We start from the raw sequence: 26,033 nt of genomic DNA, 5'->3' as shown, positions 1-26,033 counted from the left end.
CTCCTATTCCCCATGTTTCTAAATGCTTTACATCTGTCTTTCTCACTTGATCACTGCAAAATCTAATTTGTTTTAATTCTGATCTTTTATCCTGATTCATTTCCTTAACTTTTGTTACCATCTCATACTGTATTTAAGAAGCACAAGAGGCCTCCAGATGAACTAAAAACCTGCTTCCTCGTTTTCTCCTCACAGAAAAGTAATTCCATCCTCTGAGGGTCACTTCTATCCATTTCTTCTAAGTTTCTAAAGTAAATGTCAGCCTTTCGAACCATGCACAGCACTCCTTGGAAGAGAATCATTTCAATGCAGTTCCTGCACAGCCAGGAGTGCTTATGTGACTGCTTACACATCATCACCCATTTAATAGCTTTTTTTTTTTTTTTAAATTTTAAGAGATCACCACGTTTTTATGGAAAAAAAAAGCAACCAGGTGTGTGTGTTAATAAACAACAACACACAACCAAGTCTTTGTTTGATTTCATTGGATCAGACTTGGACTGGTTGTTCCAGATCACCATCTGTAAGTATGCTAAAGCAATAAATACGCTGGAACCCCTTTTACTCAAGCTGTACTAAGCACTACTTGTACTGATTTTTTATCATCTCAAGGCATCTCTAAAACATTTAATTTTTTCAATAACAGCAAGGCAGACAAATGGCAGCAGCAGACAAAACCATATATAACTCTGGTAGAGCAGCTTTATGCTGTTCCAGGAACAGAGGATGATCTTATTAGCTCCTACACACCATGGAAACACTTTCACATCCTGAAAAATGAGCGATAGTTCTAGGTATAATGCATGAAACAGTTTTAGGGGACCTGAGGACTTCAAAAATAACTAGTTAGAAACATTTTTTTAATGAAAATTAAGCATTATTAAGAAGAGTTACTTCCTCTTAGTTAAGTGTAACAGAAGCTGTGGTAGACAAAGAAATGCCGTAGGTTAAGCCAGCAAAAGCAGGTACATCAATCATCTGTTGGCAGGAGTGATCTCAGTCATATAACAAAGCGTACTGCAGCCTTCAGAGTTAAGTTAAATTCAAGTTGGATATTTGCACCAAGAGTTAGCAAATGATATTTCAAGCATCTTTATAAGGAATAACAGCCTGCAACTGAAAGTAGCGTCAGCCAAGTATTTTCAGGACATTCAAAGAAAAAAAAACCAAAGATCAATGAGCCTAGCATATTTTCCTGAGTTCATAAAATTTACAGGGTCACATCCATCACAAGTCATCAATGATTTCTGAAATGCAAGCACACAAACCCCCCAATTTTAGAGTTTTCTAGTTATCTGGATAACTAATTATTCCTAATGGAAACAATAAAAAGCAAAGTAGAAATATCTTCCTTTGGTGAACTGAATGACTAACAACTGGTCTACGATCACACCACTCAGATTACTGCCATATGGAAGCCAAACTCACTACACTCTTATGCACCAACCTACTGAAAGCTCTGAAGTAAAAAAACAAAAACCAGAACACAAGCAAATAAAAAACCCTGGGAATATACTGCAGATTTCAAACTTGTAAGGGAGATTACAACTTCATTTGGAGCTGGAAGAGCCAAATCAGAGGAATTCTGTCTTAAAATTCTCCACATTCAAGCTGAAAGAAGAACTGTGATATTTGAAGGCAGAAAATGAAACACTTCACCAATTTTCTGCTGTGATTTACTCACACATTTAAGGCAAATTACCAACACAGTATTGGAAAACACACCCTTTGGTGCTGAGAGTGTTCTTAATCTTCACTGACCGCCAGAAACGTTGAGGCTAAAAACCAGCTACATTGGTCACTTTAGTAGGACTGCATAGTTAATAATATGCTAAACAATACGTATCTATTTCTTCCCTCACTGCCTCTCAACAGGTTTTACACTTGATGCTTCTGTAAAGTATAAATTGTTGGCAAAATTCTCAGTTAGTTGATCCGAAGTATAACTTCAACCATAACATCGTTAGAAGATGCTCTGGATTCATCCTCAGTCATTGCTACTTTAGGGACAAAAGAACAAAATAAATTGGCAGTCTCAAGCAACCTGTGGGAGGAACATCTCAACCCAACCATGCAGCCCTCCAGAGATTCCAGAAGATACTATCCTGATTTGCACATCAACTTCTGGAATGCTAGAAAACCCTGACTTCTACTTGTCAAAGTCACATCTTTCTATGCAAATTTCCATCTGTGTTGCTTTCTTTGTACCTGATCTTGCTGTACGTGCAATCAAATCAAATAGCACTCCAGGTAGAATTTATGTTTCTGAGATGCATGGCTGTAATTCTACATGATTGGAACAGAGTGTATTTTGCATCTTGTTTGTAGACTGTAATACAGCAATTAACATCCACAAAAAATACACCATGGGTGGAAATAAGTGAGACACGTTGCCTAAAACAGTCTGACAGCAAATCTTGATACAAAAGGTTCTGTAAAAATCTCTAAAGGTATCAAAACGTTTTCAAGTGATGAACTTTAAAAAGGCCTCTGTATTTTCCCTTTTTTAGTATCAAATCAGAATGAAAAATTTAACAGTTGATGGCTTCCTTTTATCCCTTTCTCTAAGGAAAAGCCCTAAATTTGAAGAGGGAAAAAAGGGCTGGAAGGAAAAAACCTCAAAGGTTCTAATTAACCCTATACGTTTTTTTTTCCCATAAAAAGTACTGGAGAACAAAAGCTGCTATAATTGTTTCCCATCTCTCAGTCAACTCTATGGTTTATCATACTGAGGACACAGTAGGATTATAACCCTGCATATAAATTTTTATGCAATCAGACACATAACCAATTGAATATTTTCAAGTACGGTGCATTGGACAACATCTTGCACTGAAAACATTTACTTAGCTTTTTTTCACTGCTATTTCATACTGAGATACCTTTCGAAACAGAAAACACTTCTGACTGGTACTCCTAACAGGAAGATCTGATTATTTGTTTCCAAAATTAGAATCATTAATTAAAACAGCTGCTGAATTCAAGTTATTAACTAAGTCTTCTTGTTTTGTTAAAATATGTTGTAGTCAGAAAGCTTTGTCTAGCCACAGGAACAATGTCATACATTTTATAAAATGTAATTTTATGAGATTACAGCAGTGAAACTCCCCTATAGCTGTGTCCTATACACAGATTTCTAAGCAGCTACCATACACACCAGTACACATCCAGGTATACATATGTGCTATGATATACAATACCTACTTATACTTACATTCCTATACAGATGCCATATCTATGATGTTTGTATATATCTGTGTACTGAAAAATAAGTCATTTCCTTCTATTTCCTCTGAAGTCTGTGTACCTGTCACATCTTAATTCAAATCCTTTATCTCCCATTAAACTTATTTAGAAGAGCACCTGCTGTCAGATAAGATTGCAGTCCATGCTTAACACTTAAAAAAAAGAAGGAAAGAAAGAAAAAGAAATTGCCCTCAGTAACACTGTAGTAATGTTACGGCCCTCACATCTGATCAAAAATTCACAGGAAAGAAGCTCCAAATGTAGCACTGTAATTCTTCATTCAAAGCTAAAAACCTTTAAAAGAAGAAACTTTGATTGCTTCAAATACACACCTCAATCAAACTGCTGAAACCAATCCAGGACTGAAGAAAAAAGAAAAAGCCGTTTTGTTGCTGTTTTTGAACTTTGAGGAAGGAAGGAATATCATGCCTAAAACAAGCCTACTCTTGGTGCTAATGCACACATTTAGGCCGTGTATTGTCATTTTACTACTACCTTGCTATGCACAGAAAAGTGAAGAGTTACTACCAAGGAACTGAAAAACAGAGTACACACTTCTGAGTAAGCCCATGTTTTGCGACGGGAGGTGATGCAGCTGGATAAAGAACTAAGAAAACTGCAATTTCTAATTCATTTTTCCCCCCTAAATCACAGGGTCTTTTTTTTTTTTTTCCCTAAAGCACAACAGGGCTATTTCACTGAGCATTAACATGCAGTTACTGGCAAACGATTAAAGAAAGTGTGTTGGAAGACAACTATAGTTCTCCTAACATTCAATTTGCCAACTTACAACAGACATTGTGAACTAGAAAAACTGAAATGACTCAGAGTCTGTAACCACTCGTGAAGTGGAAAAATCCTTCCATGCACACAAACCAAGTATGGCCTAGCAATTCTTATGTCCACACAAGTGTAAGCAAAATTTTAATATATTTATTTCTTATGTTTCTGCTTTTACCTTTTGTCTCCTCTTTTCTTTTCGCTTATCTTCAGTATCTTGTAACATTTTTTCTTTCCAAAGATCAAAAAAATAGGAAGGATCGGTATAGAACTTCAATCCATCTTTCTTATCATCCCTGTAAACACAGTAGAAGAGAAGCTAAGAAAATATGAAGCAGCATTTTTGAACTAACAAACCTTACCTTCAAAGGCCATCCAAATTTGTTTTCTCTGCATCGTGAAATGACAGGATATCAAGAGCATGAAGTGCCACTCTTGGCAATTACATCTTGCAGTTGGTTTGACTCATGACAGGGATTTCAGAGAAATGGGGTGAAACCCACAGCCCTGCAGGAGGCGTCCTCCCAGCTGACTGCTGGCGTGAAATTCCTTGGCTCTACAAGATCAGTGCCAAAATGGGATGTGTAGGGACAGAGGAGCCTAAGTTACGCATGGAACACAGCTGACTCAAAAGAACTGCAAAAGGAGTATTTGGTTCAATCCAGACAAGGAAGCACAAGATGATCACTACTCTGAATGGCAGAAGAGTTAGGAAGGTGGTAGGAACTGAAGGTTGAGTTCTGCCAAACTCTTATAGGATGATTTGAGACAGAGCCTGGTAGTTTGAATTGGCATCAGCTCTCAGGATCACAGAGACTGCTGGGTCAGGGTACAGAGGACAGATCTTACGCACACCGGTGCTACAGTGGCTAAATCCTTATTTCCTGTGTGCTAGAGCTTCTCATTACTAAGATTATTAAAGGGAGTTGTGGGGCCATTCTTTCATCCCTTCAGCTTTGATCAGACCAAAAATTGGAGTGCAATTAGTACAAGCAAATAAAAATAATTCAAAACCGGTGGCTGTAAAAGACTTAAAAGTTTAAGTAAATTTCACAAATGCATTCTTAATACAAAAGGAAGAACGCAATAAAGCTCACTGACAGTACTTTCCTGATACCAACTGGACCACAGCTTTCCAGTACACTTGGTTGATAAAACACTCACTGGATGCCCATAAATATAGAACACAATTGTCTGTAGCAGAGAGTAAAACAGTGCACTTCAGCTATAAATTGAATAATTTTATCTTCCAAGTAAAAGCTACAAAAAAGAAAAAAAACAACACCATAAATGTTCTGTATCATTCCTAAATAAAAAAAAAATCAAATAAGCTACCATAGAGCTTGAGTTCCTGCTCTATATAGATCTCACAGATCTTGTAATCCAGTACCTATCAAAAGTTAAAGGATGCAGTAAAAATATGTTTGTCCACAACCCTTCAGGTGAAGCTGATTTCATTAACATCTGAAATCAGGAGCAAAAAAGTGTGTGAGTGTGCACATACACACACACTGGGAGAGGGCAGAGAAGGCAAAAGCAACAAAACCAAATTTCTAGATAAATAAACCAAAGAAAGCATTGTTCACTGTATTATTCATTTTCTTTTCACTTTTTACATGATGAATGGCACTTGCCCTCTGATGCTATGCTGTCATGTAACGCTGAAATACAATGATTTTTTGTCAGGTACAACCTATGATTTTCAGTGTGATAACAGCAATTTTTGTCTTCATAAACAGAGAAGTCTTCAACAAAAACAAATCTCAATAACCAGCAAAGGTTTTCCCATCCCCTGCAGTCACTCTTTACATACAAACAGAAGAATGCGAGCACTCAATGCTTCCATACCTGTAAGGTGAAAGAATATTCAGAGGAGGTGGTTTGTCACTTTGATTATAAATATCAGCCACTGGGTTAGGAATGCTGTTCTTCGAAACTACCTGCTGATCTTGAATTGTTGAACTCTTGAATGCTTTTTTCATATTGATGTCCTGTAGTGATACTGTTAAAAACAAAAATGTATTTAACATATATTTGAAATCAACTGAAGTGAAAATTCATTTTATGTGAACTCTTTAAAAATATCTGTAGAAAAAACATAGAAGGGAAACTGAAAGATGTGTTTGTACTTTTCAGGAGCAATCGTGATATATAGATATTCAAGCATGTAAGAGCTGATGTAATAAATCAAATTTACATCCCACTTGATCCATAAGTTCACTTGAAATAACAGGAACACGAACTGTATGTCTTGGAAGTTGATGAAGTAATCCTGTCATATGCAGATGTGCAATGATTCCCCCCCCTTTTTTTTTTTTTTTACAAGGCTCAGCCTGGATTTCTAATAGCAGAAAGCCTGGCTTCAGCCATGGAACACAAAGTTTGATATTCCTCTGTCACAGCATGGTTTATAATTACATCTGGTATCCATCAGCATTCAATCCCACTCTAATGATTAAATTACAGCCTCTGGAATTCCTATGAGATCATTCCACGACTTTTACTATCTTTCAATTCCCTGTGCTCCCATACAACTGACAATGTCTTTCAATCTTAAGTCTTTCTCATCTCTCTACAGAGGGAAATAGGTTTGTACATTCCAATAACATACTTTTATTGCATCTTTGCTGGTACACAGTCCTGTCAGCCTATCTAGGCTTTCTTTTGTGCTTAAAATATATTTCCCTGAGATGGAGTGTCCTTCACAAAAAAGCTGCAGATAATGGCAATCACAATTTAAAGTGACTATGTTATCTTCTATTCTTTGGCAACCTGATGTTTGGTGGGGAGGGGAGAGTGTTGTGTTTGACTGTCAAACAGAGAACTGAAGTCTTCACTGGCTTATTTATACTGATATTATTTCTGGAATTTATTGTATATAACAAAATGCATATTCATATGCATACAGCTTATTATCTTGAAGGTGATAGCAGCAGTATAAATTGAAGACAATTTATAGTACGCTCTTTTTAATAACTCTCACAACTCTGGAAACTAACAAGAAGGTATCCTGCAATACAAATGAGACCTTAGAAAAAGGAAAGAAAAGCATATACAAACACAAAAAAACACCTCTAATGAGCACAGCATTTCCAAAAACAATGTACTTGAAAGTCATGAACTCTGATACCACCCATCTCAACGTGGAATTAGTTCACTCTACAGATATCATCTAGTTTGCTCATATTACCACAACATGCCTCAAAATCTAAGCTGACTAGTGGCTCAATAAGAGCTTAGCTTATGTTCCCATGTAGCTCGTAAGCTCACTTCCAGTTAACATTTCTCAAAACAGGAAAAATATGCATCATGCAATACTTTCCAATTACCAGCTAGCTAGAAATGGAAAGCTAAATATTATACTATTAAATATCAGTGGCACCATTTAATATTGGCATGAATAGCAATATTAAATATAACATATCAGCTTTATAATTAATACTATTAAATTTATTTCAAGTAGTATCCATTAATAAGCAGACACTACTTACTGCTTACAGTGTCCTGATTAAAAAGATTTCACATTTTACTATATGTCAGAAAATTTAATTTTCTGGAAAACAGAAGAAATGATTTCACCAAGACATACATGCAGTGGCTGGCTCAGAAAGGTAACTGAACATGAAAGCAAACACACATGTTAGAGCTTTCAGGCCTAGATAGAAGCATGTTCTGCTCACTTCACTGAAGGAAGTGCTTTCAAACAATGTAATGCCATTACTCAAAGTCTTCATCTTTACTGTTTATTTATGATGTTATGTATATATATGAATACGTATTTTAATATTTTATATTTCTTGGAACATGTTGCCCAGAGAGGTGGTAGATGCCCCGATTTTTGCAGACATTTAAGACAAGGTTGAACCAGGCTCTGAACAATCTGATCAAGCTGTGATGTCCCTGTTCCCTGGCAGTGAGTTGGACTAGATGACCTTTAAAGGTCCCTTCCAACTCTAAAGATTCCATGGTTCTATGATTCATGACGTTAATAACCAAATGTTTCAGCAAGTGAGGACACAGCAGCAGAAACGTCTGTTTTTAGTGACTAGGACCTCCTAGAGAATTTCAGCTATTCAAAGTAGGCACGCAGCGATTCCTTAAGAAGTGCTTTAAGATCTTTGGTAACTGTAGCCAGAACAGCCTCCAGTAAAACAGTTTGTTACCACCCTATCCTGAAATGAATAGATCTACTGCCTCAAACTTTTTCAAACGCACTCATTTATTTCCAGTAATGTTCAGACTTATTCACTTACGATTTATTTTATTCACAGACTAAAATTCTCCCCATGTCATGCATGACAAATGCAGCTTAATAGTTCCATTACTTTAGGGGTTTCATCAAGTAATACTAACTCAAATATGAAGACAGTTATATGACCTGAGATTTTTTTTTTCCCCTCGCTCTTCTAACAAGTTTTCTTAGCAACGCAAGCTGGGAAAAATCAAGATGAAATACTGGTTCAAGATTACTTTGAAAAGAGAGAGACTGTTGTGTAATTAAATACAGTGGCCTTGTCAACATCACTCCTGGCTCAACGCCTTCATGCAATTACCTACCTTCTTCTACTGTTGAATCCAGCTGGGTAACTTTGACAGCAAGGCGATCGATTCTGTCTTGAAGGGAATTTGCTCTGATGTAGAAGCTGTTAGCCTCATTAAACAATTCACCAAATATGTCTTCAGCATGTTTACCTGTATAAGAAAAGAAGCAAGGAAATCTCTTTGCTAGAGAGGTACAAAATACAAGACAAATGGCTTCAATTTGATGCAGTTATAATAAACACTGTCTGCAGGATTGTAACAGCATAGTTCTTCGTTTAGCAAAGTTTTGGGCAAAATATTTGAACATGGTCTCGAAACATACTCTAAATGCTGCCTGAAGTCTATTCTGGACATCCAGGTTGGCCATCTGCTTAAAATAACAGAAAAAGAAAACTAACAAATCCCACATACTCACACAAAAATATGCACACAGACTGCCAAGACATAAGGCTGCTCATTAAAACCTGCCTCCACAATGAAAAAGAAGACTTAAAATTATTGCTATTACTGCTGAAGTAAATTCAGAAAACTAAGATCTAGTAACCTACAGTCATTAACATTTGTTTAATTACAGACACAAGCATAAGCCAATGTCAAAACGAAGGCAAGGTGAAGCAAACTGAAGGAGGTTCCTCAAACCTCAAAGCTTGCTCAGCTTTATGCTTACCCTACATGTTGCTCTGTCACTGAAGCCTTCTGTGAGACTGAGATGACAGTGCCCACTTGACCATGGTCTATCTGAACTTGACAGAGTACAGAGTACAAAAGAGGAATCTACAGTCTTTTCAGCCTCCCTTTCAGCTGTCATGTTTTCTTAATCACGATAACAGCACAGATCATATAACAGTCTAGATCTGTAGCCATAAATGCTATCTTAATTAAATGTGCTACAGTGGATGAGAGTACCACATGACAAAACCAACCCCTTCTTGGTACATAGGACCTTATGTTTTCCCATCCCCTCCCTAGACCTTTCTTCTCCTAAAGTACCAGATGCTGTCATTCATTTCATTCACCTCCTATCCCAGCCATTCTCTCAGCTCCATTTTTAACGTTCCCCCTGCACCAGACACTCCCCTACAAATTTCAGGTTCCACCTGACCACTAAACTGACAGTACTGCACCTGCTTACATCTCATTCCCCCTTCTACTCTACAAACACGTTGTTGCCATTAAATTATAATTCCACCTACTATTTCTGTATCCAGTATCTTGAGACTCCCATGCTCTGTCAATCCCTCACATAGCAGAGGTACTCCAGTCACTTCTGTGTCTTCACGACCTTATGTTGGGCTCTCTCCAGTATGTCCGTGCCTCTCTTGTACTGGGGGTATTCAGAACTGGACCCAGCACACCAGGCGCAGCCTCACCAGGGCTGAGAAGAGGAGGAGGATCACCTCCCTTGAGCTGCTGGCCACGCTTTGCCTAATGCAGCTAAGAATGCCATCGGCATCTCTTAGCAGTTTGTAGGTTCATGCCTTCTCCTTCTTGCCTAGCTGAAAACAGGCCAGACACTTGCTTTCCTCCAGTCTGCACACACCTCCAAACATTACCGAGAATGGCCTTGCAATCACGTCAGCCAGCTTCCTCAGAACCTATGGGGGCACTGCATCAGAACCCATGGACTGTTGAATGTCCAGTTTGCTCAAGAATTCTGTGGCCCAATCCTCCTTCACCAAAAGTTACACCCTGCTTGCTCCAGCCTTTCCTCCTGGTCTCTGAGACCCAGGATTCCTGAAGGCCAGATTTGCAACTAAGGACAGAAGCAAATAAGGAATTCAGTACCTCAGCCTCTCCACTGCCCTACATAACCAAGTCTCCCATTTCATTCAGGAGAGGGCCCACATTTTCCCTAGTTGTTTTTACCCTTTGTATCCTGGCCATATTCAGTTCCATTTGGGCTTTTTTCAACTCTTCAACTAAATAAAGCAGGTCTTACATTCTTCATCCACCAGCATTCTGAGCTCAAAACATCAATACATTCCAATGTATGCTAGTTTACGTTAGTATGTTGAGATCAAAGACATCACCACTAGAAAGGCCACACAGATGTGTGCTTGTCTGCTATCTGTCAGTAGACAAAGTAAGTCAAAATTTGATTGTGAATATATTTTTAATAGTGATTAATTTAAAAAACAAACAAACAACAACAACAAAGAGCTTGCCACTCTAAAGCAAGTGAAAATTTGATCAGTAACCAAACTGCAGACAAGCTATTTAAGTTCCAAGGGTAAATCTTTCAATTTAAGAGCTGATTTTGGCACTGTGAGCTTTCAGTTAAGAGCCATCAAGTACATCCAACATTCAGACAATCTAAATTATTATTGAAAAATAATAATTACGCACTTTGCCTTCTAAAGCTTCCCCTTCCCACAGAAACAGTTGAGGGGAAATGTAATCACGATGCTGCCTCACCAAATCCCTCTTCTCAAACTCCTTTAATGTCAATTGAAGGAGTGGCCCTTTCTAGCACTTGCACGGGTAGTCTTCACACAGCTATATATTTGATCATAGGTTCATAGAATATCCCAAGTTGGAAGAGGCCCACAAGGATAATTATGTCCAACTCCCCACTCCCACACAGGACTACCCTAAACTCGAACCTTGTGTGTGAGAGCGCAGCACAAATGCTTCTTGAACTCTGGCAGGTTGGCGCCCTGGGCAGCCTGCTGCATGCCCACCATCCTAACACCCACCTGACTCTCCCCTGAGACAGCTTGATACTGTTCCCTCAGGTCCTGTCACGGTCACCGGAGAGAATAAACCACAAAATAAACTTCCAAGCACCATTAAACATTTCTGGAGGTTGGGATTTCCCAAATAATTGAAATCATAACACCTCCAATCAAGTTCTGCAGTGATTACATGGAACACCATCATGACGCATCAGCTTACAACATCCCCAGATGTGTTGTACAGTAAAACTTGCATATGGGTCAACGAAAGGAGCTCTGTACTGGCTACAATTCATATTCATCTAGAAATAAAATTTCAACCTCACAGGCATGTATGAATCAATGGAGAAGTCACAGATAAAAAAACATGAAATATTTAAAGACTCAAAGAAAAGAAAGTCAATTAGTCATAATGCCAACTTGAAATAACAACTGTTAATGTACAGGATCAGATCCAGATAAAATCTAATTAGGAAGCATTCAATACAGAAGTATATTTACGGCTTTAATACTTAGCCTTCAAAAGTAATCAGGTGTAATTATTTCTTAGACATAACCTTAAGTCAGTAACAAAACCACAGTGCAACAGATCCTGTTGCAGAGACCAGTTTTTTAAATTGGCAAGAGCCCTGCTGCCATCAGTTCAAACTCCAGTGCCAAAAGTTACAGAGTATTTGTGGATGGTGTTTCTTCAAGGTCTTCCCTCTGTGTTTTACCCTATGAAGCAAGCATCATACTCACAAATACAAGCTGCAAATCCTTACAAGTCCTCCAACATAGTAGATTCTCTTCCTCCAAGTGGAGGTGAATCCCCCTAGTCAAGCTTTTGCCTTATGTAAGGAGCACAGTTTCACATAGAACTCTGCTTACTCTGCCTGTGCTCCAAGCCAGCTGGCTGCAAACAAACCCAAATCTGGAGTCATACTAGAAAAAAAAAAGCTCCATTGAGATCACATTCCCTTTGGATAAGTGCTTGTTCATGTCTCCTGAAAAGAGCAGGAGAAAGCCAAATTTGTAAGCAACAGCTCAGATCTGCCAGTTTTTAGAGTCTACAGTGGGCCTCCAGTGAAACACTAAAACAAAGCACAACTGCAAGAAGGACTTGCACTTGCTCTCTCCATGCTTCATGCTGTGGGAACACCCATAAGCTCTGATACTGTCAGCAAGACATTCTACATCAGCTCCAGCACAATATTTTTCTACGATCATTTCCTCCCAGTTGGCTTGAAACAGGCAAAAAAAAAACAAGAAGTGCAGCCTGACAAAAATGCTCTGCAAACACGACAAATTTTCCTGTTAGACTGTAGATAAGACTGGTTGTAAGACCTCACTCATTAAAAGTCACATTCATCTGTTAAAACAAATGACCCATTATTTATCCACATAGATCTTTAACTGCATCCTAATAAAGTACATCAGGGCTGTCTGAAGGGACTTCTGACTACCTGAGAAACCTGCTAAGCAGCAGGCATGAATTGTTTCTCAGCTAGTGCCTCACCAGCAGACATAAGAGGATGTGAATACACAAGGCAACAGATGAACTAGCTCCAATGCTGTATCTGGAGAAGAGTAAGCTAGACATTCCTAGCAAGATTTAAAAAGCCAGAGATGTAAAGGAACTATTACCCACATTCTGGCAATCATTGTACACCACCAAAATGAGGTCAGATACCCTTGAACGCCATCAGGAAATATCACTTGCTGAAACTCGACACAGAACAACTGCCAAATGAAATAGCAGCTGAAGGTAATGATAGTAAATGCAAATATACATTAACTATAAATAACTTAAGCTCTAAATTAGCTGCTACTGCTCAGAAACAACCAAACATTTGACAACCACTTAGATACTCCCCTGAAAACGTCAACTCAAAAGTTTAGCAGTCAAAAAACAACATTCCTTGAACTTTCAGGGAATTAATGACAAAAAAGTCACTGTGACACTGTTTGGACTACAATGCTACTCCACATTTAAAAAAAAACCTCTAACTTCAATCTTCCAGACATAAATAAACATCTACAGAATTACAAAATGATTTCACTCCTAACAAAAATGCTAACAGTACAGGACACTTTAACTTACAACATATCACCAGGAGGATGATAATGATTTAAAAATAACAGCTGATAACAGAAAAGATGGAAGGTAACCACTTTCCATTATGTTTCCAAGGTATCAAAAGAAAGATAGGGAACAATTTCTATTGTGTGACATTTTGCCACAGGTCGTTGTGCATGAAAAATTCAGAATTCTATTTGAGCACATCTAAACAATTCCAGAGATGATAGGTTTACAAAAGCTTGCCACACAGGATGACTCAGATAAACCTCCAGCTCAGAAAATCCCTAAATTCGTTGACCACTGGAAAGCAGAACATGACGTGTATCTGGTACTCTCTCCCTAAGCACAGGCTATTTAGTATCACCACAAACTGAACATCAATCTAGTAGGATGCATAGTCAAACCACGCAGACTTTAACAAACCATTTACATTTGCAAAGTGAAAAAAATGATGAATTGATTGTTTCTTTTCTAGGACCAGAATTATCAGCACAAACAACAGCTGCTGGCTGTTGGATGCTTTCTGAAGAAGTCAGATTTCTCATTATTAAGAAGCATTATTCTCCTTGCAAGCGCTCCACACATGCTGCTAGAATTACTAGCTGCAGCATCAGCTGAGAGGTGTATTGTGCAGGCTGTTCTGTGTGGAGATAATGCTAGCAGTAGCCTGCGGATTTGTTTTTGGCAAATTCCATTCTTTCAGAATGTTTAATTTTGTTCATCCTGAGAAATAATAACACCTTAAAAAAACTGAAATTTTCCAATCTGTTATTTAATGACAGGAGGTGGAAGTTTGCTGTCTTCATCTTGGACAACTGCAAGCCAAGAACAACTGAAATGCTAGTTCCATACCTAGCACCAATTTCTCACATCTCAGAAAAGCCTCCTAATTGACTATGTCATAGTTGTTTCTTCCTTACACTTAAAAACCTCAGAGAGGCTCTGCCTGCATAAAAATTTAAAATATAGAAGAGAATAAAAGCATTGAAGTAGCATAATACTACTGTATTACATAGGTGGCAATGTCCTGAATCAGTTTTGCTATTACAACGAGCTATTTTAGAGCCTTCCATTTGTTCAGGTTTTCAACAGGAAGCTGGAACTTAAAAGAAGTTGCAGATACTTACTCAAGCTGCTTAGTTGGCGTATGATGGCAGCAAGGGTACTATTCGTTACACATTCCAGCTCACTAGTAATTCCCTCTGGTAGAGCTCCTCGGCAGAGATGCCTCGGTTCAATGTTTCTTTTTACCAAAGGCATGGCTTACAACCTGGAATTTACAGAAAAAGAGAGACTTTTTTTACAACAGTGGAAATAAGAGCTATGAATTTGTTCAGCACACATTCAGCTTTAATGCAAAACATACTTCACCTTTCTTCTTTCAAAGCACTTGCTTCAGTCTTCCCCTTGTAAGATGCTGCACTTCTACAAAGGCAAAGGAGTCACGGGCTCAAGTCAGAATGTGACAAGAGCACAAAGCATGCACTCAACAGACACAACATACACCAGTTCCAAGGCAAGAAGTATGCTATTTACTGCTATGCAGACCAGTGCTACAGCATGCCAGTGCTTCGCAGAATCATTGGACTTCAGCACACATTTGCATTTTAAAAACTGGCAGTTCCCCCTGGACTCACAGGAATGAATGCTGTCTGCAGAGAGCAGGTCACTGCCTTGGCACAGAGCATTTGCCCAGAGGGCCACAGACTGCTTGTCCATGCACAACAGCCCCATAACTGTCACAGAAGCTGACCAACCCTCATCCCAATAGGTTCTCTATCAAAATGATGCACTCATCTGACAGATAAGGGCACGACACCTGAACAGAAACAGGCTGGGTGAGAATGAGAGAGACGTTCTATGTGATGAGAAAGACTGTTTTTCATTAGTATTGTTGGATGACAATCTGAATGAGGCAATAAAATGTGTTTACCACCGTCTAGACATGTGCCAGATAAGAGAAGACATTTTTCTGAGGGAACAAAGGCTATTAGAACTGGTCATCTAGGGATCAAAAATAACCAACAAACATATGCACAGAATAAATTAGGGAAAACTAGGGAACTGAATACTTCATTAGGCTTAACCAGCATGGAGGGAAGTATGATGCTGGAAACAGAAAAACAGATATCAAGCATTTCAGAAATCAGGTGGCCAATTAGTGAATGCAGAATGCTAAATTCTCTATAATGAACACTTTTTTAGCCTAAGTTCTACAGAACCATTCCTAGATGAAAAACGTGCAGAGATGGACTTCCAGAGACAGGGCATTTTCTTTAGTTATATTTTCTATTGCTGTTTCCAGCCTTCCAGAACAAGGCCTGCTTGTAACTCCTGTTACAAGAAAGTGAGCTAGTCTCTGTATCCAAAGGAAACAGCAGCAAGTTTATTCCATTCTGATTAATTTACGCATTAAGTGTAATTATGTAGGCTAAGATGTTGTATTTTCCAAAGAAATGGAAACCACTCATTATAAGAAAACCTCAAGGAATTAAATAAAGGCTCCTTAAGAGTTGCCTCTGAGAAACAGCAACAATGAAGTTGAGAGCTTGCAGGTTAAAATTAGGGATCAGGTCAATACAGGACATCTAATGGTTGTGGTTTACTACAGGTTTCCTGATCAATGACAGACTGTTGACAAGGTCTTCCTACTTCAGCTAATAGGAGCACCATGCTTGCAGGCTCTCATCCTGATGGGGGTTTATAAACACCTGGATTTCTGCCAGGAAAACAACATGGCAGGCTAAAGCAACCCAGAAGATTCCTGGAGTCCATTAAGGATAACTTCCAGATCTAATTATTTGACAGATGAACCAGAGGTATTAGTAGCAGAGAAACTCATTCTGATTATCTGCCACTACATTAAACATGTTGAATCAGGTACGTGATCAACCACATTTGGATTTTATAACAATTTTAATACAGCTTCTCTTCCCATCCACCCCCAGATACACAGAAGACAAAACAAAGACTTGTTATTAATTTTAAGACTTGTATCAGTTCAGAAGGTTGGGACCAATCACAAAAGACTGTTTTACTTTAGCTAAGCAGATACTACAGTCAGAGACTTGCACCTAAGATGAATAGGACCAAGCCTCAGCTGGACATCACACAACTCCTGATCCAGAAGCCTGTCTGCGCAGTGCGTACACCATTAGTCACCCTGAACGCAAATTCACACCTCTGCTTCAAGCAAGCCAGGGATCAGCTTCCACATGGTGCCACAGCATCAGCCCACCCTCTGCATCTGGCACCAGAGATGAAGGGCCCAGAAAGCAGTTCTGAGGCTGCACCAGAAGGATATGAGACACGAGCACCAGACCTAAGAACAAGAACAAAAGTCAACAGGTGGAAAGGAAACATAAGGTTGGATGTCACTCAACATCTCCTGAAATCCATCTGTTTGATGTTGATCACAAACAACACCTCACAGGGCCAAACTGACCTGAGCTCAGATACCGCTCAAACCCTACAGACAACAGCAAGTGCAGTTAACTTAATTTCCATGCACGTTTGAAAAGAACAGCACATCAGAAACTTGAATTAGCTTAGATCAGGCCATTAAAAATTTGCATTAGATACATTCCCTCCATTTTCTCATTTCCCTTTTCTTTTTTTTTTTTTTCCCTTGCTCATAACAACTTAGGCTTAACTGCCTTACGTTTTAAAATTAGAAGGCGCTTAGCAACAGTTACTGCCTTAGAGGTAAGCAGGTAAAGATCTATCTACAGACAGAGATAACTAAGGAATTGGTGCTTTTCTTCCTAGGCTTTTCCTGCTCCTGCAAAGCATCCCCTCCCCCCAGGTCACTTCTGACCACCGTCCTGCAGCCAGCAGCTGTTGAACTGCATGCAGGGAGCTTGACATTGCCTTGGCAAGTCAGATTTAAAAATCAAGTAGAAAGCAGATGTACAGTAACAAAGATGAAAGAAGACAAACAAAATGTACAATCTTTCTAAACAACAGCAGAGCATGCCTATTATAAAAGGCAAGCTGAGTTTTCAAGTGTTTGACCAACTGGCAAAAACTCAAACCAACAGCTGCTCCTAGAATCTGCCTTTGCCTTTCCACATCCCCCAAAAGGCACTGTCATTTGCACTAAAAACATACCAACAGAATAATCTAAAAAAGGAGCTAGATTTTGTGATTCTTATGATATTCAAGTTCTTTATATGTTCACTAATAATACAAAGTGAATGCCAGTTCATTATATAATCCCTTTACTTGTGAACGTCTCCTTGTTTTATTTTCTCAAAGACACTGTTCAATTTTTTTTATTATTATTCTTAAAAGGAGGCTTTTTTCTTATGCCCTCTAGTAGAATATAAAAAGCTGAACATATCTGCCCCAAAAAAGAGCCTTCCATACATTCATCCCAATTCTCTCTGAATACATAACTTTTAGGAGGTTTTAGTACTTTCACTGACGACTCTCACAGCCCCCTGAAAAAAAAGAGGAACCACCATAATTCTCTTTCTGTAGAGAAGAAAGAGACGGATTGAATAAGTGGCCTGTTGAAAGCAATGGAGCTTGATATTACATAAATGTATTCAGCAACTACACTCCTCACAAGAGGTCCACAGAAGCCAAGAGAACTTCTTTGTCGCATCAATAGAAGGATACAAGTACAATAAGGTGAGATGAAATACCTCATGCACAAGCTCTGCTATGCAGCTACCTAAACGTAAGCGCTTCAACCTAGAACTGAATACCACCTCAGCAAACACACAGAAGTGCTGTACGCTTCCGTGCCTCTAGCTTCACACTCTGATTACACGCCTCATACAAACCACACTGCCTCCGTGCCCAGGATACTTCAGCTTTTCAAATGCCTGCAAACAGTTATATTTTGCCACACCTACTGTCCTACCCCTCAACTCAACACCCTAAATTTCCACCTGAGTTGCACTCAGTTGGAGTAACATTGACCATTTTCCTATTCAAGTTTGTAGTTCAAGCTACCTGGGGCGTGCTAAACAGGAAGAGAAGGGAAAAAGCAGGAAGATGAACAGACCCAAAGCTCCACATCTGCAGATGCTATCCCTTCTCCGGATTTCCCCCAGCCACTACCAGCACAGATCTCCTTGTACTCCAAAGGCCTTCATCCTTCACTGAAGATGAAAAGAAGGGGCTACATGGATAACATACTCCAGTTCTCTTATCTCAAGGGAAGGAAAGGAATACACATTCCTTTACACACATTCCATCGTGTTTTCCCTCATTCAAAAAAAAAAGACGACAATAACTAGGAACCCAAGCTTTGGGAATTTTTCCTACTCACTTGTGAATTTCATTTACTTCTCTGTCTGTAATGACAAGATTTACTTCTCTGTCTGTAACGACAAGAAAATGAGAACTAGCAGATAATGTGAAAATCATTATTTTAAGTTCACAATCTGGGTGTCATCAATCTATCCTTTCTAATAAAAAACAAAACAATGTGTGTTGTTTTTGTTTTTTTTAAACTAAGTTAATTCCAACCAAGCTTTTAATCAGCATTTTGTATGCTGCAAAAGTTTGTAAAATACATGGCATCCATTACTGTATACCATTGTTAAAATGGCACAGAATAAGATTACCTGCAATTGCCAAGTTTTAAAAGAACTGTGAAAAACTAGAAGATCCATCAAGCATGCAATTACTGTCTCAAAGTACCAAAATGCAGTATTTTGACTAAACACCATGATTGTAAGTCTTAAGTGCTTTAAGTGCTTTACTTCTATACTTTCATTTAAGAGACCAAGTATATTATTTTCTTATTAGTAAATGCACGGTTTTTTCGTGTTTTCTTTATTTTTTTCTTAATGCAATTCTTGGTTTTGATACTGTTTGTTCCGACAAGGGCAGGCATTTGTCACAAGTACACAGAACGTCTAATAGCATTTTCCTCCTCCAAGTAACTAAAGAGCAAGAAAAAATTTTCTTATCCTTAGTAAACCAGATCTTTTGGCAAGACATTACACATAAAGCAAAATGCCTAGAAAATACCCACCTCAAAAGGAATAGGTGAAATTTATTTTATAAGCAACCGTCTACCATCATCATTTCCAAAAATCTTTCTTCTGAATACCAAATATACCTGAAAAAGGCATCCAAGGCTGAAAAATTCATCCAAGGCTGAAACAAGAATTTCTTGTCTTCACAGCATCAGACCATCGCTTCTGATGTAGTCACACCAACCTAGTAGTGTTGGTGAAATTAGCACCCAAATGATTTTGTTTCTTTAACACAGCTCTACACTTCCACTATCTAGGAAGCGTGGCACAATGAACAAGACTGAGAGATGTTACTACTTTAAATTCTTCCTTCTGAATGGAAAGAAAACATTCCAAAACTACAATCCCAACGCTAACTCCTCTCCATCACAGTGCTCATCCCCAGCAGTTTCCAAGGAGATAAAAATTGTGTCATTTTGACAGAGATTGTGATAAAGTTTCACCTTCTACTCCAAAGTAAGTACAAGATGTGTATGATCCTTTCAGTAGCCTAACAATTGTTAAAGAAAGATATTTCGTGCTTTCTATAAATTAAACAAGCATACAGACAATCATTAGCATAACTGAGGTTACTGCATTTTTATCTTCATTTCTGTAGAATCCCACTACAGCTCTTTTCTGATTCAATTAGGACATTAGAGTATCTTTTTTTTTTTTTTTTCCTGTACTAAGTTCTTATCAGGCAAATTAATCGATTATAAAACATTTCTCAGCTAGTTTTAATCTTTCCTCCTTTCTCTATGCTCATATTTCCCCAAAAGCCACCTGAAATAATTTTTGGCTGTCTCCTTCTTTCGATTCACGCTCTCACTTATAGCAGCTTACTACACTAGGGCAGGAGGAGTTTCAGGCTTTAAACACCTCAAGACAAGTTGCTTTCTTGAATATAACATTGAGTTCCCATTCTTTGAAATTCTTTTCACAAAACAAAGCACAAAGCGATGAAAGAAAAACAAGGCAGTCCACTGCAACTACTTTTAAGATTTGAAATATGATTCTCATTCATTAAGCTTAACACGGAAGAGAAAATGCATCAGTGCTTGTAGGATAACTATGTAGGGAAAAAAAACGCATACTTGAAATTCAATAGATGCTCACAGATTGCACAATACAATAGCTTGCTGTCATGAATTCACTCACCCTGCCAGCATCAGTTCCATCCACTCCTTTGTACTCATCCTGTATTGGAAAACAGATGAACCAGGACACCTTCACACTTGACTAGAGCCTCTTATCAGCTGTTCTTTTCCTAACCAAAACCTTGTTTGTTACATCAAAACACTGATCTTTCTCTCCCAGATGAAGTAATGGTACTCAAGAAATTAAGTTAATTAAACTGGGAGGCATCTTCCAGCTATACTTGTTGCTGGGGAAAAAAAACAAAACAAAACAAAACAAACAAAAAAAAAGCACCACCAACAACATTGGGCTAAAAAAACACTCTAAGAAAACACAGAAGCTTTTGCTGAACCCAAACAGGTACATCTGAATCTGATGTAAGAGGATGGCGTTACCTCACGCTCTGCTTAAGGGCAAAAAGTGGTCAGTTGCATCACTGTCATGGAAAAAAGGTTGAACTCAGCCTGTATGGGTCCAAGTCTGGAACGGCCACCATGAATTTATTTTATTGTTCAGTAAGAGCACAATTACTCATCTTCTCTCCATATGCACGTGGATAACTAACAACACACACAATGATGACAACTCACATTCTTGCTTTCCCCTTGAACAAACAGTGCCCAGTTTAAAGTATCAACAAAAGATGCTGAGACATTAATCTTGCTATTAGCACGACGGCTGCTCGTTCTGCACAAGCCCCCTCCAGATGGCTCTATTTGAGAGGAATGGTGGGATGGGGAAGAAGGAATATTCCACACCATTCTGAACATCTGTTCAGCTGCCTTCATACGTTAAAAACAACAGAAAAACTTACTGCCACCACTGATTTTCCTATCCCAAACTAATACTACGTTAGCACCAAATGCATTCGAAATGTTACAAGTGTACACAGGAGAAAAAATGGCTTTTCAAGTCACGCGAGAGCATTTGATTGTTTTTTGCTATCTTAAGAATAGACTTGTTCCAGTAAGTACTTATGCTGCACTGAAAACATTTTCCTTTCATATGACCTTTCCCTGTATCATGCTCCAAGAATTTATTATCGTCTCTTTTCCTATTCAAACAAACAGAACTGAATTGAGTCACCATTTGTTTTCCTTTATTTCTAGTTTTATTTCTGTTTGACTTCACTGAAACGATACACAGTATGCATTTGTCGGAGTTTAAGTTCTATCTCAATAGTTCTGCACAGCAACTCGAAAATATTTTCCTTGGGCATATACAAAAAACGTGGCAGCTCTTTTTTTTCAAGCAGAGGTGAAAGAAATAAATACAAAGCTACTTTATTGTACCGCAGTCTACCTCTCAAGTAACATTTATGCTTTAAAAATACCACTGCTTGAAAAGAAGCACTCAGCCAGAAGGAGGAACTCAGCACTGTGTTAAGAAAGCAGAAGCAGTGCTTTGTCCTACAGCAGAGGAAGACGACTTAAGATTGATAATCCCCTGTCCTGCTTCTGCACCATCTCTGCAAGTGCAAACCATAGGGCTGCTAAATTAATTCAGCCCTTTCTACTTTGAATAACCAATGGTTACACAAATGAAAACGTGCAAGAACTGACAACAACGCTGATCAGAAAAGCAGCATCTTGTCAAGTCTCATTTTGTTTTCACCTTTGTGACCTAAATGATAACATTTAATGAGGAGTATAAGCTGTATGAGGTCAAAAGGAGTAAAATCACAGAGCAGCAGAGAGCTAGTTATAACATCAAGCTAATTCAGTATAGCACAATCCTCCAATACCAGGTCAAAATTCTTTCCAGATGTCATCTCCATGGATCTCATCAAGTTTGACTACGGAGTTAATTACAGAGAGAGCTACACAGTTCACACTCTCTTTAAACAAAGTCAATAGCCCAGCTAGCTAGAAAAGTGCCTATGTGTCATTCTCAGGTCATTCTTATACCACTCAGCAGAAGCATTCCTAGCCTTGAAGCAAATCACGGTTCAAATACTTCACAGTACACTTAAAATACTAATGATACCCACCTATCCAGTACCACTACATTTTTGTAGCACATTCTGTTTCTCTTAGGACAATGGGGTAATAAAATCAAAAACTGACAAGAAAAATGCTAAGTCAAGCATACTAAGATGTTTCCTACTCATCTGGAGGAAGTTTGCCTTGTTCAGCATCTGCCCATTGCAGGATCTGATAGGACTGCAGTTCAAAAAGCATTATAAACACCATTTCCCTCTTGTGAAACTGCAGGTGCAGAGCAGCTGCTATTTTCAACTATCAAAAGAGAACAGTAACTGGGATTCTTTCAGTAAGGCCTCCTGGATGAATGAGTATTAGGCATCCAAACCAGTCAAAGCAAGCACCCTAATACATATTCTCACTGCAGTATGAATTATGGAAAGTTTCCTTTCATCTAGTGGTTGACAAACCTGCACATAGCAGGAGGGTTGAAACTAGATGATCACTGTGGTCCCTTTCCAACCCAGACCATTCTATGGTTGTATGATCTAGATTACAGAAATGCAATAATTTGATCATATATGAACACCAGCAGCATTATGATTGTATGGTATGTTATGCTACTTCAGACAATTCGACACTGGAACAAATTCTGTAAAAAATGTTAAAAATTTGCACTAAAAATGTGTTTTTCCTCACACATTTAAACTACAAAAATGCACAAACAGTTCTTGGAGTCCATTTAGAACACACTTGTACCAGCCTTCCTCCTTCACAAACAGCAAGTGTTATCAGAAGCTAATTCCTTGATTATCTGAAGAAAATGTAGAAGGCAGCTAGGCCTTGCTGGATTAGCCTGATGCCATTTAACAGAGCCTTGCTGGATTTAAAGTGCTCGAAATACCTGTCTGGGTCACAGCCCACGTGATGAAGGCTGAACGTTAAGACCTCCAGGATCCAGCATGTGGTGAAGAACATGCAGTTCAAATCCTCAAATCACCTTAAGCTAAACCAGAAGCAAATTCAGTAATTTGCTTCTCGGGATTCCAATTAACCTTAAATTGCAGGGGAAAGTACAGAAATGGATGAAGGATCCACTTCATGCCCAATAATACCCATTCATATTGCAATACATTGTGTTCCTTACCTCCCTTACAGGTCTAATAATTGTTACCAAGAGAATACTTTCAGAACAGCATTTTTCAGAAAAAATATGCTGTTCTTCAACTTCTTCCCCCCTGCAGTTAATCTAAAAGGTCAGGGGGACGTGTTAAGTTCTCATAGTTGTTTTTCATTTAAAAAATCGTGCACGCATACACATATACAGTGCACGTACATATATTTGATATATATACACACATACACACAGCTGTTACGCACATGGAACTCTAGGATGATAGATGAGAGCAATTACACAGGTCAAACTGCAAGAGAAAAAACACTCTGTATCCTGACAGTTCAGCATCAGTCTTTGTCTGCCCCAGCTCCTGATGTGCCTCCTGGAACCCCAGTTCTCACCAGGCAGGACAGACTTTTCCACTGCAAAGCAGCTGTAGCAATGTTTGACCAGTCCACCATAGTATATCTCACAATGCCTGAAATGTCTTGCACGTAACCTCAATATCCACCTGAACAACCAATGTCTTTGAGCATAAAAGTTTCCCAGCACATGTCTCCAGTACGCAAACAGATCATGAAAATTTAAGCTACAATTCCCCAAGGCAGAGCTTCCCATCCACTCCTCCCAAGGAAAACACTCTTTACTCAGATGGCAGTTAGGCACAGGCACCACTTGCCCAGAGAAGCTGTGGATGCCCCATCCCTGCAGGTACTCAAGGTCAGGCTGGATGGGGCGCTGGGCAGACAGGTCTAGTGCTTGGCTACTCTGCTCATGGCAGGGGGTTGAAGCTCAATGATCTTTAAGGTCCTTTCTAACCCAAGTCATCCCACGGTTGTATGATTTCAGCTCTAAACTCCAGATTTTCCCAATCCTTCTGATTGGGAAGCAATCAGTATTTCACTTTCCCTATGTATCAGAAATAAAGAAAGAACAGCTAAGGCTATGTGTGGAAAACACGTTTCTTTGGGCTCATTCTATGGAAAAATTTAACAAAATATTGTATTTAGATTCTATTATTAACAGCTGAGTCTAAGGAAAGCAACATAAGAATTTCTAAGTGTGAGCCAAGCGTGCCATCTGTTCTCACGAAGCATGCCAGTCACCACAAGATGGACCAGAGCATACCACAGAGTGTAGTGCAATCGAGGACTGGTACATAAACCAAGTGATAGAAGGGCATCACTACAGTGGCAAAAAAACAACCACACAAAAACAACCACACTCAGCACAACCTACACACAGTCTGACTAAGCGCCAGAACTAATGCAGCCAGGTATAAACTGGAAGGGGGTAGATTTAGATTAGCTATCATGAAGAAATTCTTTACTGAAGGTGGTGAGACACTGGAACAGGCTGCCCAGTGAGGCTGTGGATGTCCCCTCCCTGGAAGCATTCAAGGCCAGAATGAATGGGGCTTTGAGCAACCTGGTCTAGGGGGAGGTGTCCCTGCCTATAGCAGAGGGGTCAGAATTAGATTACCTTAAAGGTCCCTTCCAACCCAGCCATACTATGATTCTGCAGCTCTACGTGGCTGTTTTGCCTAAAGAGGGCTGAGCTCTGATTAGAGGTTTCCCAGAGCAGGAATACTTTTCATAGCTTTCCTACAAGTTATCTGCCAGTGTTCATAAACTTGAGCACTAATTATGCAATTCCTCCCTATCAAGTAACCTTCCTCCTCTCTGCCTTCCACATTGTTACCTTCAAATTACCACAAAAATCAGTCATCTTTGAAACAAGAAGTAATTCATAATTTTCCAGATCTTAACATAAAATAGTAATAGTTATAGATAGCACAGCAGAACATTCAGCTGTTAAAGGCACATAAGCTCCATATACACCTACAGTTGAATTATAATCAAATAACAGGGTCGAGAGAAAAAAAAAGGACCATATCTCTTTCCTACCTCATCATTGCTGAAGACGTTTTTCAAAAACTTAAGTTACCTGGACAGATACCAACTAATATCGTTCACCAAGAACAGAATAATACAAAAAATAAGAACAAAAAACAACAAAACTGCAGTATAGTACAAAAACAAACAAACAAACAAACAAATGAATACATGTGATAATTATCTTATTAATGCACGAAGCACATAATATACAAAGATCACCCCAAACACAAAACATTTTCCCACGTTGGCTCTTCTGTAACATATTCTCCTTTTTACCAGCCTCCCAAATTTACATGTCAAAGTTCTGCCCTGTATTAGCTTCCTAATAATTCAATCTATAAGCCTTGTTTGGTTTTGTTTTGTTTTCTTTTTAAATGAAGCCTAAAATGAACATCAAGCATTACTAAATGTAACATGCAATAATGCAAAGCCTTATTTCCAGCACTGAAGAGATTTCCTCACTACGCTTACAGTAACTCCCATTGTGAGCTAAATAAGCTACTATTAAACCATCATGAGTCTCAGACCAAATACAGCAGTCAGCCTTCTCTAAAAATCCTCTTTCTGGAAGGTTGAAAAGCTGTGTTCCATGAAATCTGGCATTGCATCAACAGATCTCCATGGAGCTGGCAGGGCAGGACTGCTCCAGAAACCAGCTTCAAGGAAAAAGAACATT

The 26,033-nt window shown here is 38.8% G+C and overlaps 1 protein-coding gene across 4 annotated transcripts in view; it reads right to left on the bottom strand.

The window, feature by feature from the left end:
- WASF3 (WASP family member 3) overlaps positions 1 to 26,033 on the bottom strand; it is a 61,648-nt gene that overhangs the window by 10,002 nt on the left and 25,613 nt on the right. For all 4 annotated transcript variants that reach the window (XM_042868453.1, XM_042868449.1, XM_042868450.1 and 1 more), the window contains exons 3-6: positions 14,433 to 14,575; positions 8,584 to 8,718; positions 5,875 to 6,028; positions 4,205 to 4,322 (exon numbers count right to left, since the gene is read on the bottom strand). In XM_042868453.1, coding sequence (XP_042724387.1) covers positions 4,205 to 4,322; positions 5,875 to 6,028; positions 8,584 to 8,718; positions 14,433 to 14,565 — 540 coding nt within the window. In that variant the 5' untranslated portion in view covers positions 14,566 to 14,575. The remainder of the gene's footprint in view (positions 1 to 4,204; positions 4,323 to 5,874; positions 6,029 to 8,583; positions 8,719 to 14,432; positions 14,576 to 26,033) is intronic.

Source organism: Lagopus leucura, unplaced genomic scaffold (assembly GCF_019238085.1).
Source record: "Lagopus leucura isolate 7727_CA_CO unplaced genomic scaffold, USGS_WTPT01 Super-Scaffold_100001, whole genome shotgun sequence".
NCBI lineage: Eukaryota > Metazoa > Chordata > Aves > Galliformes > Phasianidae > Lagopus > Lagopus leucura.
The sequence above is the reverse complement of the archived record's forward strand: the minus strand, read 5'-3'. Positions and strand labels throughout refer to the sequence as shown.